Source organism: Rhopilema esculentum, chromosome 13 (genome assembly GCF_057945365.1).
Source record: "Rhopilema esculentum isolate cy_ngs chromosome 13, ASM5794536v1, whole genome shotgun sequence".
Lineage (NCBI taxonomy): Eukaryota > Metazoa > Cnidaria > Scyphozoa > Rhizostomeae > Rhizostomatidae > Rhopilema > Rhopilema esculentum.
The window spans coordinates 5,543,212-5,559,297 of record NC_142827.1 but is presented as its reverse complement, the minus strand read 5'-3'; the positions used below and the strand labels follow the sequence as shown (position 1 = coordinate 5,559,297).

Sequence of the window (16,086 nt, the reverse complement as noted above, 5' to 3'; positions counted from 1 at the left end):
AAGAATTATAAGGACAAAAATCCATTACAATGATAAGCAATAGAAAAGAAAATTAATACTTCTGATTGCGTTTCATCGCTTTCATATGTTTGGTACCCCTCCTGCCCGTTGATGTGCCAGTTAGGCAGCATGAGGGAAAGCCTCCCGCGGGTCAGCAAACCGAATGAAATTGGGTTAATTGGTCGTAGCATTCCAAGTTTTGCAATGCAGGTTTTGTCAAGGTTCTCATCAATATCCCAAGCGTGAATACAAGACAAAAGTAACTGAGCCATCTCATGAGAGATTTCTCTTTGCAACTGGGCACTCATTACAGTCTTCGAAGGTTTCTTTTGATCAGAATTTGAAATCTGCGACATTCCGCGGGAAGGATGGCGCTTTGGGTTGACAGGTTTCCCATGAGCACTTGCGGCCTCTGCGTCTTCAGCTAGAAGCTGGCAGATCAAAGCCTCGGGGTCAAGCAGCATCACATGGATGTCTGAGTCATTTTTGCTGCTGCGAAGCGCACAAACTCGGATGGGTGGTATCTGCGAAGTCGACGATATCTGGCGCGATTCTGTGTACAAACGATGAGGAATTTATAAGCAATGATTATCTAATGTTGTTTTAACCAATTTCTTAAAATAAAAGCTTGAAGGATCGTACATAAATGCGGTACTGGACTGAGTAGCTACTAATGTTAACATCTGGAAAATGCTACCTCTCACAACCAGGGGCGGACACTTGGTCAATTATTGGGGGGCAAGCCTATTGTTTTAATAAGATGACGTCATGTTTCCCATTGTTTTCGAACAAAAGACCATTGTCCTGTAAAGTATTGGGGGGGCCGTCGCCCCCCCTCGCCCCCCCAAGTGTCCGCCACTGCGTCACAACATGTCATACGAAGACAAACTGTAACCACACCTGGTGATGAAACGAACGGTGGTTTTGAAAGTATTTCATGCACTGAAATCTATTAGGACTTAAATAAGAAGTCTGACGCAGAAATTCTATATCAATAGTTAAATGAGAATTCTACATACGTCTTTATATGGCTTCTCGAGCAGTCTTCTTAAAATATACAGTAAAATATAAAATACATAGCAAAAAAATTGTGGTATTTTTAAAGAGAGCTACCAGCAATAGATCGAAATTACAGCTTTCCTGCATTTTAATTAACCTATCTGATAGTATCACCCAAAAGAACACTTTTTCACTTTACTTCTTCTTACATTTCTAAGCAAAATACCTTGTTGTGGCGACGGAGTCTTCTGCAAACCAGCCACATGGTGCTGGATGTTTGTAATCTTCTTTTTTACTTTCTTAACGATTGCTGGAGTAGTGAATTCAAGTGGCAGTTGCTGTGTCATAGCAGTGAGGGATGATTGAAGGCGAAATTTATGACGATATTCCCTGACTGCAGCAGTTGGGTTAGAGGTTTCCTCGCAACATGATTCGAGAATGTCGTAAGCAACTGAACCAGCTACACATCTATCAAGATGTCCTAAAATGAGGTACAATATGTTTAAAGAAAAAATTGGAATTCTTATTTTCCTTGATAGCAGGACCCAAGTGTGTTCCAGTTTTACAGAGTTTATAAATTGTGCTTTATAAATTGTTATCAAACTTGAGCTCTGTTAAAACTAAAAAAAATCTGCTTAAGTAAAACTAAGGTTTAAACAAATGAAGTTCAAACTAAATAAAATCAATGGGGCAGTGTAAACAAGAAAAAATGGTTGAACCTGGGTTGCTCTCTAAAAGCGATGTATGCGTACAGTAGGTAGTCAAAGAAGTAGGGCGTCGACACTAGACTTTGAAAAAATAAAAATGGCTTTGAATGAAAAAGGTTTTCAAACATACTAAAGCCTTTTGTCGGACACTCTTCAGAGTATAAATTGTTAGAAAACTGAAAAATCAGAATTGTCAGAGCATTGAAAAATCTCATCGCGGAGAGCCATGATTTATTGCAAACAAAACCTATAACCCTCAACAAAGCCTTTCTATAGACTAAAGCCTGTACCTGTTTCCATCTGCCACACATAGACGGTTCCATCTGCGCAGCCAACAACCATGAAGTCATCTTTTGCCCGCCATCTGATTGTTTCAACAGGAAAAGTGTGCCGACTAGCCAACAGCAAGGTCTTCCGCTCTCGAATTCCAAGAAGTGTGACTGAATGATCTTGAGCCACAGAACAGATGCATGACAAAAAGCGAGCCTAGAGTCGATAAGAAGGTGTTATATAAGTGTTTTGGATTGAAGTTAACAGCTACGAGGAAGCTTGTTTACCTGAAATTATCCTCGAGACGAAACAGATTCAAAATAACAAAAAACGAAAGTAATTAAAATGGTTAAGACATCCAAAGTTTCTTGTCATGAACGTTACAAGTAAAACATTACAAGAAAACGCTTTGCTACAATTCAGTGTTATAGTTGAATTTTTTCCAACCCACCATATGATAATATATACTCATTTCATAGTAACTTATGTTAATAACATGGTAATTTATGCTCACTTTATTTTAATTATTGCAAAGCATTCAACTACTATCAAGTATAAATGATCAACAATATATGATTACAAGTGATTGTGAATTTGAAACAGAAAGGACATCTCTAGGTAGTGGTCACAAAAAAGAACTTTGCGGTTATAACATAATTATTCAGCCTCGTCATAATAAAATATTAGAGGATATAAGCCTTGGTTACCGTGCAGTCAGGTGGCGTGACCATAAGCTTCACAACTTCGCCCCCATGCGAATTAAAAGTGTGCAGCAAAGTGCCATTAAAAACGTCCCACAATCGAACTGTGAAATCAGCTCCTCCGGAAACGAGGTGAGTTATGTCATATCGAGGATTCTCCTCGTTTGGATACAATAAACAGGTGACTTTTCCGACGTGTCCCTTTAGAACATTAAGCGGGAAACAATCTAGGCAAATACAACACGTTTTCATTCAGGATAGAATAAAACTTTTATCCTGTAAAGATTCGTGCATTTAATCTAAAATCAAGACGATGCTAGAAAACAAATTGTACCTTAAAAATATTTATGTACTAGAAAGATATCTCCATAGACTGTACAGGGGTGTTGCCAAAGGGGAAGAGCGGTGCTGTACCCCCCCCCCCAAAACACTTTGTCCGTCGGATCATAAAGGACTTTGGCCGGGCAAAAGAAATAATTTTCTCACCCTGTAGTATAATAGTAACCGTTTTGCGACAATTGTAACGTTTTAATATTTCTGTAGCAGTCGACCTTTCAAAGTTTGGCAAAAAAGTATGGATTTTAATCTTTAAGAGTGGAACACCCCTCTTTCGTTGGCAAAAATCATTTCTGTACCCCTCTGGAAAATTTGTTTGGCTTCGTCCCTGAGATTCTTGTTCTTTACAAAACTCTTCCTAATAAGACTTCTTAATGAGACAAACATGACAGGACTAGCATTTTACTGTGATGACAAGGTTTTCGCAAAGTATTTAAATTTAAAGTATCCAGGCGCATTTTGTGTAGAATACTTTAAGATAAAATTTGACACAATTTTCCCAAATCCGATTTTCTTTCCATGAAAAATCTTGATTAACATAGATTTTATCTATAAAAAAAGTAACATAAAAACTATGATCCCTTAGCCAAACTTATGGAATAACACTTAAGGTGCATGGCCCAACAAAAGCCTATAGACGAATAACAAAGCAATTCCAAGCGGAAAAGCAAAGACTACATGTGTCTACGGCCTCCAGATCGCCACACCTTCATATAACAAGTAGGATATTTTCTGCATCTTCTCCATGTACCTGGTGAGACCTAAGTAGGCAACAAATCATTAGATTCAGCATAGGAATTCGGTATATCTTACCCGTTTTCGTAGTGTTGTTAGCCTGCAGTAGTTGGTTCAAAGCAGCTTTAATAGCATTGATCACAACAATGGAGCCATTTTTTCTACCGCAGACTATGAGGCCTTGTGATGATAGATACAAACTTGATGTTATTGATACTGCTTTCTCGCCATCACCAGCCTTGAAATGGAAAGGGAATGCTTTTAACTGTCAGTCACTTACAGTCAACCAACAGTCACTTATTACATAGGTTCAGACCTTGCAACCAAATGGGTTAGAAAAAAATGCCCAATAAAGGAATTCGACAATAATGTTAAAGATTGGAGCGGAGATTCATGCATCTGAAGAGGTTGCAAACATAGTCTTAGTTTGAAAATCTGTATCATTGTAAGAATCATTGTAACTTTTGTTTTGCTTTTACAGGTTAGCCTAAATAAGCTTTCTATTGTTATTTTAAAGCAACCAGCCTTAAATTAATCAATAATAATATTAATAATAATAATCACATCTTATACCGATTAACAAAAAATTGAGAATAATGAGGAAAGAATGTGCTGTGAAAGGAGGTATGGCGAACAGGATACTAACACATAAAGAGTTTTAGAGCTCTTTTACAATTAGGGGAGTTTAATTGTCAAGGAAAAACTTAAAAGCAACTGAGAATGCACAATTAAGATTAAAAACTAGCTTGAAACACGATAATCTAATTTCAAATCGAGCAAGCTATCTTGCTTATTCTGACCCCTATCGACTGTATGAAAACTGACTGAAAGGCGACGTGACCAATAAAAAGCCAAGGCTTACTATGCCATCGATAAGACCAACTGGGTTGGATTCCTTCCAAAGTTCCTTGAGGCTCATTTTGGCCATGTACGGTATTACTGAAATGAAACAAATCCACTTAATTTCATGATGTAGCAACAAAAGCGATTCAGAAAAAGCAAGGCTACCATTAGCGTTACCAATGTAAAAATGAGTAAGCAGCTGCTTGTTTAAAGATTGATAACAGTTTCAAAATATGTTGCCTCGTCTTCAGACCAAATAAAGTATTTCAATTTGAATACTGCAGTCCTGTTTTTCAAAGAAATTCTGAAAGTAGCTTTCAATTAACAAGACAAATAGAGTTATTTAAGGAAAGTTGGGTTTTTGGCTTAAGAAAGCAGTTTTAGGACCTACCAGTATAGAAGCCTCTTAAAAATAGAATATATTATCAAACAGTCATAATGCATTCGTGCGCAAATAGAAAGGAACCTGCCCAAACGACACAGAGCCTCGGCAATCACCGACCGGTATAACTTTTCAGAGACTTAAAATCATTGAAAATACTCACACTTCATCGTCCATTGTTCATCCACCATAACAGTCATTCTTATTCCTTCAGTTAATACTGTTGCCTCTAGAAATAGTGGAGACGACTTTTAAACACTATTGATGACATTATCACATGTTCCATCACCTTTCTAAAAGTAGAGAAGGTGTGGTCACAACTAAGGAAATCAGAGCACTGTAGACCAAGAGCAACCCAAGTATGGAAATTTTAATTGCTTAGAGAATTCTGACCCATTAACGAGATCTCTGTTAAACTATGTGTTAAAGTAAGGAGCTCATCACAGGGTTTAGAGATGGTCGCATTTGCATATTATGAACTTTAAACGCATATATATAAAAAAACCGACCCGCAGATCTTAAAGAACAGGAAACTGTATATTTGCATTTTAAACTTGATAAAAGACGGTAGTAAAAAATCTTCTAAGTATATATTTTTGAACAAGAATCTAGAACCCTGGATTGCAATGGTGCCAATTGTAAAAGAACAAAAGTTTATTCTTGCATTATTTGACCATCAACATAGCTCTTGAATTCCAAGAATCGGAAACTGTTTATTTGCACGTAAAACAGTACGAAAAACCTCGGTGATTACATATATCCATCTCCCATTCTTAAAAAGTTCATTTTTGCACCATTTGACCACCAAAATAGCTCTAAAGATCTTCATCAGTAGAGAGCATGTTCAAAATAAACTTCAAACTCACCTGATGTAATAAGATCGGTTGCTTTCGTTTGGCCCTTCGCCAGAGACTGGTCTGCTTGCTCGCTATCTGGCACTTTCCATACATGCACACTAGAAAGTAAAGTATTTCTAAAAAAAAAACAATATATGTCCAAGCATGATATTTGTTTATTGTTTTAATATCATTGTTGTCGATATATTTCTTTTCGGTTCATAAATCATACCATAAAATTTTTAGTAGGCTACAAATTCCTAAAACATTTTGTGAGTTCGTTTGTTATGCTTCGTTGTCAGTGTAAATTGGCTAACGTGGAAAAATAGCCGTGGCGAAATCTCAAATGACTAAAATTTCATTCACTACAATAATTTTATGCCTCAAAAAATTATTGTTGGAAAATGTCTCTGTTTCTCATGTCCATATTTTTTTTAGAAAAACCTCAGTCATTAAAATCCTGTGACAAATTGTACTTACAAACAGAAAACATTAAGTTATTTATATAACTAAAACACTTTGCATACAGAAAATGTCTAATACGTTATCTTGTTTGGGTTTTTCACTTACTCAAAACCTGCTCAATAGTCAGACCCAGCATAGCAAAATAAGACACGACTTTTTGCAAGGTATGTGATAAAAATTTGTCTTCTATGCACCAGCCTTTTAAAAAAATATTCAATTTAATCAAGTAATGACAATTCATACCACCCATTAGACGTTCCTTGAAAAAGCAACTTGAAAAACGGACCGCGTCTTCCGTAAGAAAAGTGCATGGGAGACCCAAAATTAACCTGGAGAAAACATTTCAAAACAAGCATAGGCATACATAGATCGAGAAATTTAATTTATATCACGAATGAATATACAGCTGAACCACGTTAAGACGGACCTTCAAAGAAGATAAGGAAATGATCCGAGTTAATGATATAAGACTTGAACCGGGCACGACTTTTGACTTGAATAAGGTAGGAAAATTCAATGGGAGTTGAAATCAGTCCGGCAAAGTAAAAGTCTAAGTTATCAAGGGTATAATTAAATGAGATTCAACCGGACATACGATAAAATGAGATTCAATCAACTAAATTTTTCAGAGAGAAGCCATGATTTTCCAATAGAAAAGTATTTTCTAAATTGTAGATCGATCCAGACTTTGGCCTATGAGCAAATAAAGAAAAGAAAGATGACTTTCTCGTTTAATAACTTAAAGAAGGCAAGAAAAACAGAACATCAGGCATTGAATGAAGAATTTTCGTCAGTCGCGTCGTACGAAAGACATCCTCCAATCCATAGTTCGACGAGAAACATACATCCGACGTTTGATACTCGGAACGAAAATACTTCAGTAAAATGCGTCATGTTTCACTCTACCGTGCTATCTTTAGCTTGAAAGAAAAGAATAGCCTGCAAGAAAAAGTAAACTTACTTTGAGGCCGTTAATATCGAAGAGACAAATAAGGACTGGTGCTCGAGATGATTTGTCCGTGGATGATTGCTCAATGCCTTCTGCACCAAGGAGATATCTAGGTGGATGAAATTAGTGGAAATTATTGTCAACTTAACTGTTGCAGAGTCTTTCATGACGTATAGGCATGGTTGTGTACGCTTTGGTGTAAAAAACAGAACGGTTCTACGGTCACAAATATTAGTTAATTTTCATTACATGTTTAATGAGCTAGAAAGACATTTTCAATAGACTTTATTTTAGATGAAATGTTTTAATAGATGAATATCAAAAGACGATGTATGGTTAGGTGATAGTTATGTGGCATCGTTTCAAGAGTAACATCAAGAAATAGGCCACTGCTTGTTCTATACAGTCACACTCGCATGAACCGGATCTCTTCGGACCAGACAAATCAGTTTGCTTTGTGCGAAGTCAAGCTTAACGTGAGACCAAGAAAATTCAGAACAAGTAAAAAACATAATCATCTGAAGCAGAGACAGAATAAATAAATCATCATATGAACAGCATTAATCAGGACGCCAAATGCGATAAAAATATGAAATCAAATCTTTGTTTTTGTTACGAAAGTCCGACTTATGTGGTGCAATTTTCATAAGTGATTCTAAAGAAGACCCGACCTAAGCTAATGTTCGGTATATAAAATCCGAATCATGCGATGAAAATTTATTGCACTTATCCCAAATGGACTGGGACTATGAACGTTTCCTCGAGTTATACAATAGCCCACTTCTACGAGATCTACGAGAGAGACACATTGCCCAGAAAGGCGTATTGTGATGATATAACGTGGTACAAGATTTCTCCATATATGCTTTCCTTACATTAAAGGCAATAAACAGATACTTAAGGGGCCTAGGCCATCTTTCAGTAAAAAGTTGACTAACCAGTGAGTGTGGTCCCGGTTAAACGCTTGTTGATTGGCTAATATGGCCTAAGCCACTTTTATATCTATAGACTGCCTTTAAGATACAAGTACTATACTGAAAGATACCAATATTATACAATACTGAAAGACACCAATACTATACAATACTGAAAGAAACCAATACTATACAATACTGAAAGAAACCAATACTATACAATACTGAAAGAAACCAATACTATACAATACTGAAAGATACCAATATTATACAATACTGAAAGAAACCAATACTATACAATACTGAAAGAAACCAATACTATACAATACTGAAAGAAACCAATACTATACAATACTGAAAGACACCAATACTATACAATACTGAAAGATACCAATATTATACAATACTGAAAGATACCAATATTATACAATACTGAAAGAAACCAATACTATACAATACTGAAAGAAACCAATACTATACAATACTGAAAGAAACCAATACTATACAATACTGAAAGATACCAATATTATACAATACTGAAAGAAACCAATACTATACAATACTGAAAGAAACCAATACTATACAATACTGAAAGATACCAATACTATACAATGACATTCTAGCTTGAAAAGTGATTCATAGTATTTATTACATTCCCAGATATTTGCTACATCATTAGTCCTGCTACAATACATGACTGACAACAAAATAACTAATTTGCAAAATAATTGAATTATAATGACAATTTCACATTCATTTCCCAAGATCACATGCAAACATATTCTCAGAAAGTTTGATTGAGAAAGAAAACTTCAAATCAAACAGAGTAGTCAATCTGAACAGAAGCATTGATGAAATATATCTTACTTTGATGGTAGTCGGTACAAGTAAGCTCTGCCGGACTGAAAAATGATTTAGATCATAACTAGAGTTGGATACCAATAAATTAGAAAGCAAAAGAAATACAAACAAACTTCGTCATGAAACGTACATAATCACAGATGAAAAAGGCAAGAAAGTTGAAGAAGCACAGAAAAGCAGCAATATAGTATACCAACATCGTATGCTTTCTTTAAATGTTTGCAACGGGGTGTGTGGCAACGCCTTTGAAAGGCAGATCTGTCCAATGACCAAACTTTTCCCTGATGCAACCCATTCCGAGACTTACGGTGTTAGATTACATCACATTGTAGCTTATACAGCTTGAGATTTTCTTAGCTTGAGGCCTGCAGCTCTCCACACTTTACATTTAATAGCACCAAATAAAAACTCATAAATAGCAGAACAAGCGAACTGACCATCCCAGACAGATTTCATTGGGAATGACCTTAATATGGGTTCTTGGTGGTAAAATTAAACCAGTCGCGGGTTTTTACTTTATAAAATGCACCTATTTCGGCCACATATCTGTGGCATGGCCCAATATGGGAGTGCCCCCACCAAACGGGTGGAAAACCCCTTGAGTGAGAAAAACAAAGCTAAACCGGATGAACAATAAGCCACGGTACCCTTTTCATTATCCATATATTTAATGTACTAAAGCCTTGAAACGTTACAAAGCTGAGGTGCAATATATTGTTGATATTTTAAAGACCATTTGCGTTGTTCAGTAATATCTTGAGAATAAATACGAGAAGAGGTTGCCATCTTACCTTGTCCCAAACAATCACCCGATTAGCAGCAACAAAATCTCCACCCATCAATGTTTGCTTGTACGGAGACGGTATTAATGCGATAAAGGTGAAATCACTTGCATCAAACACCTACAACCAGGATTGATAAAAAAAAGTTATGACAGAAAGTTTACTGGACTCTTTTTCTTTACTGGAACTGAAGACACCAGGTCTTTGGATATGTAAATAAGCCCTCCAGGGAGGTCTGTGGTTCCGTGTTCACTAAAATTTTCTTTTCATAAAATCTCCCTTGTTTTGGATAATGTTTCTTAAATGTTCCCTCATAAAACACTTGATAACTTGTCAAAATTTTCTCTCAAACCCCAAAAACAATAACAGATTTTCCCACGTTCCCTTAAAACCATAAGTTTTCATTGTTCCCTCTAACCCCTTGGAGGGCCCCTGTGACAACAAACGTGCCAAGATTGAGTGACCTAGAAGCAAAAAGTTGCTAAAAAGAAAGCTATATCAGTTCACTTGTCTTAATCATCACTGCTTCATTGTGGACTAAATGGCTGAAATGTTGAGTTTAATACCAGAAAATATTTCACCTGCCACGCTTTTGCACTGATAACCAACGTCGTCCGTTGTGTAAACGGGTTACAACACATCGCCTTGGCACCATTGCAGTCCAGGGTTTTCGACTCCTGTTCGAACACGACCTCAGGCCGCTGCAAAGAGAATAAACATTGCTACGCTGATTTGCTAAAGAATATAAATGTAAAAACTATAAGGATGCTAAATTTTTTATCAGGGCTGTTGATATTGTAATATGATAACATTAGAAACGGGTTAATTGGAACATTCAACCAGGCAAAAATTTCTTTTTCATTACAAGGACATATTGAAATGCATGCATTCTAGAAAATCCTAAATTATGCATACTGCAACAAACGTCGGAAGAAAAGCATTTCAACACTTGCTTTATAGAGATAAAATGAAACTCTCACCCCTGATGTACATAGAAGCAGAACCTACACTTTGATAAAACTTCAAGACTATTGGTTCATAAGAGATGTTATGTAGAGAGCTACCTCGAAAACATATGAATATAACATTACATTCAATTTTATTCAATCCATATTTAGAGTTTGGGATTACAATATAAATAAAAAATACTAATTCAAATCCAATATAAGGTTAAAGCATTCTACACAGACTTTCAGATTTTTATCTAGCCTCGTAGAGGAAATGTTATCCAAGCAACCAAAATCAAGACCAAGCAATTTTCTAAAGCACAAACACCAAAAAGGAAGAGCGTACCCTTTTTTCATAACTTGCTTTTAATTTCCATACTTTTAAAACATTTGAAGCAGTCAATGCAATAAGCTTTTCCTCTATATAAAAAGAATTAAGAAATGTTTATAATGCTCTGCTCTTACAACAGATCAAAAGATAAAACCGATCACAAACTGATCAAGAACTACTAACATTAACATCCTCTAATTACAAATAAGCTGGCAGAGAAGGCAAGCTGGGCAAGGGGATGGGTGGTGGGGCTCAAAACTTTAGATATGTTTGCTGTTTTCCCAGGGGCACTCTTATAATTGACCTGATGGGAGGTGCTGCAGGACAGGGTACCCTTTTCCGATAAAAATTATGGGACAGTGTGTTATGAAATGCATCAAAATTTAAAGACAGGTTTTTAAAATTATGAAAATCCATAAATAAAAATATGCAACAACAGCTTACTATGTTTTTAGAGTTTTCGTAGAATGAGCATGTTTCAGTTACATTTGCTAGTGGTAAATATCATGAGATTTAGAATATTTTGGCAAAATTGTGCCATATTTTTATGGGACAAGGTATGCTTTTGGCAATTTTCTATGGCACAGTAAAAGGATACAGTATAAGAGAGAGGTTTTCCTCACACCCTTGCTACTTTCCTTGTCAAATATACCAGCACTTTGAGGCAATACCAAAATGTACCCATGCATGCTCTCTGTGCTTCCATTTAGAAAATTAATACGAAAATAGCTGCTCCCGAATAGATCCAGCCAAAGACTGACTCTAGTTCAAAACAAGACCTGTACTTGCTTAGTTTGGAGCAAAAAATAGCCGCATTTGGAGCCAGAGATCATGACTTCATATAAACATAAAGTTCATAGAAACAACCTATAAAGAACCTCTTTCCAGACCAAAAAAGGTCACATTTGGGACCAGATCAGGTACAGGCAGTGTTTCTTGTGTTAACAAGGATCTTACACTCTGGTTTCATTGACCTACATCTTTGTGTTCTCAAAGAGGTAAATAATGTTTCTAAATGCATATCATATTATACTGCAAACCTTCAATCTATTAGTATGATTCCCTTGCTAGAAATATTTTCTGAAATGCACTTTCAGTCAGCCTAGGTTTTCATCAACCCCTCTCTATCCCTGATTGCAGGGCATGCAAATGAAAACAAGCATAGGCTTTGTGAATTAGAAGCATAAAAGATAAAAAACAATAGAACTACATTACCCTGTTTTGGCTGCTTCTAGGAAAATAAAAAAATAGAATAGAAAGCTTACCTTGTTGCCTTGCATTACGTATAGTACAAAGACAGCTTATCCAGTCTGGATTCAATCTTGATTTCAAAGTGTAAAGAATCTGTTTGGGCAATGTAAACATTTTTTGAATTTCTGATGCATTTTTATGTATAAAATGTATTAAATATGATTTAAATTCAATGAAGTGATAGCAAAACTTCTCAGTTTTAAAATCTTGATCCACTTTTGCCAAACATAAGTAGATGTAATTTGGAAGTAAATGTCAAAAGTTCTTACTCATAATAGGATTCTAACCTAAAAAGCAATTTCATTGGCAATATTCTGACAGTTGTCTATTGCAGTCCTTGAAATGAGCAAATGTTAGGAGCTTGTTTAATCAAGCCCCCTGATTCAGTTAGGCCCTTGATCAAGCTCCTAGATTATTTTTGTCTTTTGATCATATTTTCTTAAATGTATGCAATCAACAGTCGTAAGAAATTGTCCGCGAAATCAAATGAAAACGAACTGTTACGATGACCTTTAATGTACTCCAAGAAAGATTAAATACCCAATATAAATGTGCTTTGTTTATAAACTTTATATGTTCGGGAGACGAAACCTTCAGTCCTTTGTTTTGAAACAATACTGTCTTAAACCATTCAGTGCTGCAGGGTTATAGCACATGCGCATTAAAAACAGTATTCCAACAGCTGTTCTGTCTGGGATCACACAACTTCCCGTCAGTGCTTCAAGTGATAATGCGCATGTGCCTGCAATGACCCTGAAATGGGGGCTAGTGCATGTCTGGAAGACAGGCATCATTCATCTCCCAAACAATCATGTACGTCACCAATGTCTTGCCAGATGATCGCAAAATAGTTGTCCCAAACCTTTTTAAAACCGCTTTAATTGCCCAGAAAAAGTGTTAACGTAGTTAAAATAGTAAGTGCTTATGGTATTCTTAAACATTCGCTGTGGATTTGATTTTCAAATGCATTTTTCCATTGAGATGTGGTTAATTCAGCTTTCTTATATTTGCTGTGTTTTGATATACCGACTTTTTATTGTCTATATGTCACTTGCTTGGGTCACAAAAAATGACTAGAAATGTGTCCATTGATGAGTCATTCATCCATCACAATTTACTGTTTTGCACGAATGATCTAACGCTCGCCCGGTCGAGGCACTCGCGCTTGATCAAGCGCCTCTTATTTCAGGGCCTGTACTATTGTAGGGAGGCACATTGTCTGACTGTTGTTTGGAGGTGTCTATAATTGAGAGGCATCATTAACAGAGGTTCAACGAAACAGGCAGATAAAATGTGCAAAAAGAAGCATATAAAATTCTGTCCTTTACCTCAAGGTTTGCTGTGTCAAGAACATAAATCTCACAGTACAGTCCATACAGCAACACTCTCCATTCCCGCATTGACCCTTTATTCACTTGTACAGACTAAAGGAAAACAGCAAAATGTAACTGTATGTATACCATCTAGATGTTCGCATGTAACATACCCAATACTTGAAAAGCTATCAGGATGTGATATTTCATGCTCTAACAAGATACTTAAAGTTTTGACATGTGTTGTGATGTTTTTGCAAACAAATTAATAAGAACCCATTATATAGACCAGAATGACCAACAAGTAAACAAAATAACATGACACATACACAAAGGCAGGGTAAAACAAGCTGAGAGAATAGTAACTTACATCAGTTTTAGTCCAAATTGTCTATTTCTACTTTGATAGGAAAAGAAATATGTCATTAGCATAGAGCCAATTAAGAATATACCTGTAGCTTTTTATGAGTTCCAGGAATGTTATTGGTGTGAATACAAAGGCCATCTTCAATATCCCACAAACAAATTTCCCTGGAAAGAACAAGGTTATAGAGAAGAAGACTAACTTAACTGTAGATTCTAAACTATAGGGCTTGCATTGGGTTGAAGATAAAAGATTGGTAGACATTACTGACAACATCATATGACTTTTATTATTGCCATCTTCATTTAAAAATGTTATCATGAGGTCTTCTTTGAAACAACCCCTTTAACCTAGGCTGGCATTTGACAATGCAGACTAAAGACTGACCTGGTTTAAATAATGGACAGCTTTTCTGTGCTGACCTCTTTATGGTCTACATGTAAAAATCTTAAAAAATGTGAAGGTTGAAACTTCTTGATTAAATATATGCAAGTCTACTGTTGGAGTAGGTCTAGATCATTGTTTCAATGCTGGTTTATTCAAAGAGTTGTTGGATTATATTTTGGGGCGTATTTCAACATAAAGAGCACTGAAAATGTGAAAGAAATGGACATAAAACATACCCATCACTTGCAAGACTGATGATATTTGGTTTGTCAAAGCTAGCATCAAGGGCACAGGCAATATCCACAACAGCACAGCCATGTGCAAAAATAAGATTCCGTGGTATTATCTATATAAAAAAGATTTTGCATACACAATGATACAATTTTGGGGAATGCTTCTGGTGTGTAGAACAGGATCTTTTCTAGCAGAAACTTTTCCTGACTATCATATTTTGCATAAAACTTGGAATGTACAACTCTGTCATGAAGTACTGCATCACAGATAATGTTCAGAATAATTATAGAGAAAAATAGATATATTTTGACTGGTTCTAATAAAAAATGTATTTCTACTTAAAGCTTTTAACAATCCATTTCTTGATTATATTTAAGGTTGTTGTACCAGCTTCAACAAAGAAAAATGTATTTTAAGACATTTTGAGACCATGCCCTAGATAAAAAAGAATGCTCCTCTTTGCAAAGAAAATAGTAAACAGTAAATCCCAAACTAATTTCCATTAGGAAATAGTATGACAAATCCCTATAGGTCATAGGGTTATTAATTATCATCCCTAGCACCCTCTACTTGGAGTCACCATTGATTAAAAGATGCAGCATTAAATGCTATGCAGATAAAAATCCCTAGTATTGCCATCATTGATGCAGTTAAAATAGGGAGATTAACCATGAGGTGTTTTAAAACAAATAATGAGTTCCGGCTGCAATTAAGAGGTGATATGGCTGCATGTTGGGAAATATAAATAAATTCACAAATAATTTAATAAAGGTGCTTTAACTGTAACCAAATTAATGACATTGGCAAAGTATGATTTTTCAACAGTCACTGCTTGGGTAATGACTGTTTGTGAGGCAAATTTAAACTATGGATAAATCAACAGCGCTCAGGAATAGCAATAAAATGGTTTACAGCTTGACAGTAAAAATTCTAACCCTATGCATCATAGCTAGGTTTCTGCATTAGCCCCTTCATGTCCAAAACAATCTTTAAAATGAGATGTGGAAATGTTTTTATGACACGGCCTGTAGAAGTAGTTCCACACAGTGTGCAATAATAGTTTCATATTTTGATAAAGTTATTACCCGAAGACCAGCATCTTGCGTGTGTCTTAGATCCCACAAGCCAATTTGCCCATCAGATGTTCCAGTTACCACTGTTTTTTGGTCATATGTGCAAGTGATCACTGATACGAGATGAGAAGGGTGACTTTTGCCCCACAGTACTAACGGCACAATTGATGTGGAATGACTCATACTTCACACTTCAAAAGTATACATCAATATGATCGATGAATTTTGTCGCAACTAAATCATTCTCAAACGGCTAGCGCCAAATGCAAATACTAAAATGTATCCTCATTTCTGACTGAAGTTCTATTTGTCTGCCATACACCGATTCTTGCCCGTAATGTTTTGGTCAATGATTGTTAGGATGCACCAAAACCACCGTACGAAATGACCTCACAATCTCCCGTAG

The 16,086-nt window shown here is 36.0% G+C and overlaps 1 protein-coding gene across 1 annotated transcript in view; it reads right to left on the bottom strand.

Moving 5' to 3' along the window:
- The window catches only part of LOC135691870 (WD repeat-containing protein 7), a 24,494-nt gene extending 8,408 nt beyond the window's left edge, over positions 1-16,086 (bottom strand). The window contains exons 1-19 of the mRNA XM_065209861.2: positions 15,693-16,086; positions 14,610-14,719; positions 14,075-14,153; positions 13,638-13,733; positions 12,324-12,402; positions 11,074-11,147; positions 10,362-10,481; positions 9,790-9,900; positions 9,005-9,039; positions 7,236-7,332; positions 6,518-6,603; positions 5,840-5,928; positions 5,137-5,202; positions 4,611-4,687; positions 3,827-3,986; positions 2,684-2,904; positions 1,997-2,192; positions 1,226-1,480; positions 60-553 (exon numbers count right to left, since the gene is read on the bottom strand). Coding sequence (XP_065065933.1) covers positions 60-553; positions 1,226-1,480; positions 1,997-2,192; positions 2,684-2,904; positions 3,827-3,986; positions 4,611-4,687; positions 5,137-5,202; positions 5,840-5,928; positions 6,518-6,603; positions 7,236-7,332; positions 9,005-9,039; positions 9,790-9,900; positions 10,362-10,481; positions 11,074-11,147; positions 12,324-12,402; positions 13,638-13,733; positions 14,075-14,153; positions 14,610-14,719; positions 15,693-15,863 — 2,616 coding nt within the window. The 5' untranslated portion in view covers positions 15,864-16,086. The remainder of the gene's footprint in view (positions 1-59; positions 554-1,225; positions 1,481-1,996; positions 2,193-2,683; positions 2,905-3,826; positions 3,987-4,610; positions 4,688-5,136; positions 5,203-5,839; positions 5,929-6,517; positions 6,604-7,235; positions 7,333-9,004; positions 9,040-9,789; positions 9,901-10,361; positions 10,482-11,073; positions 11,148-12,323; positions 12,403-13,637; positions 13,734-14,074; positions 14,154-14,609; positions 14,720-15,692) is intronic.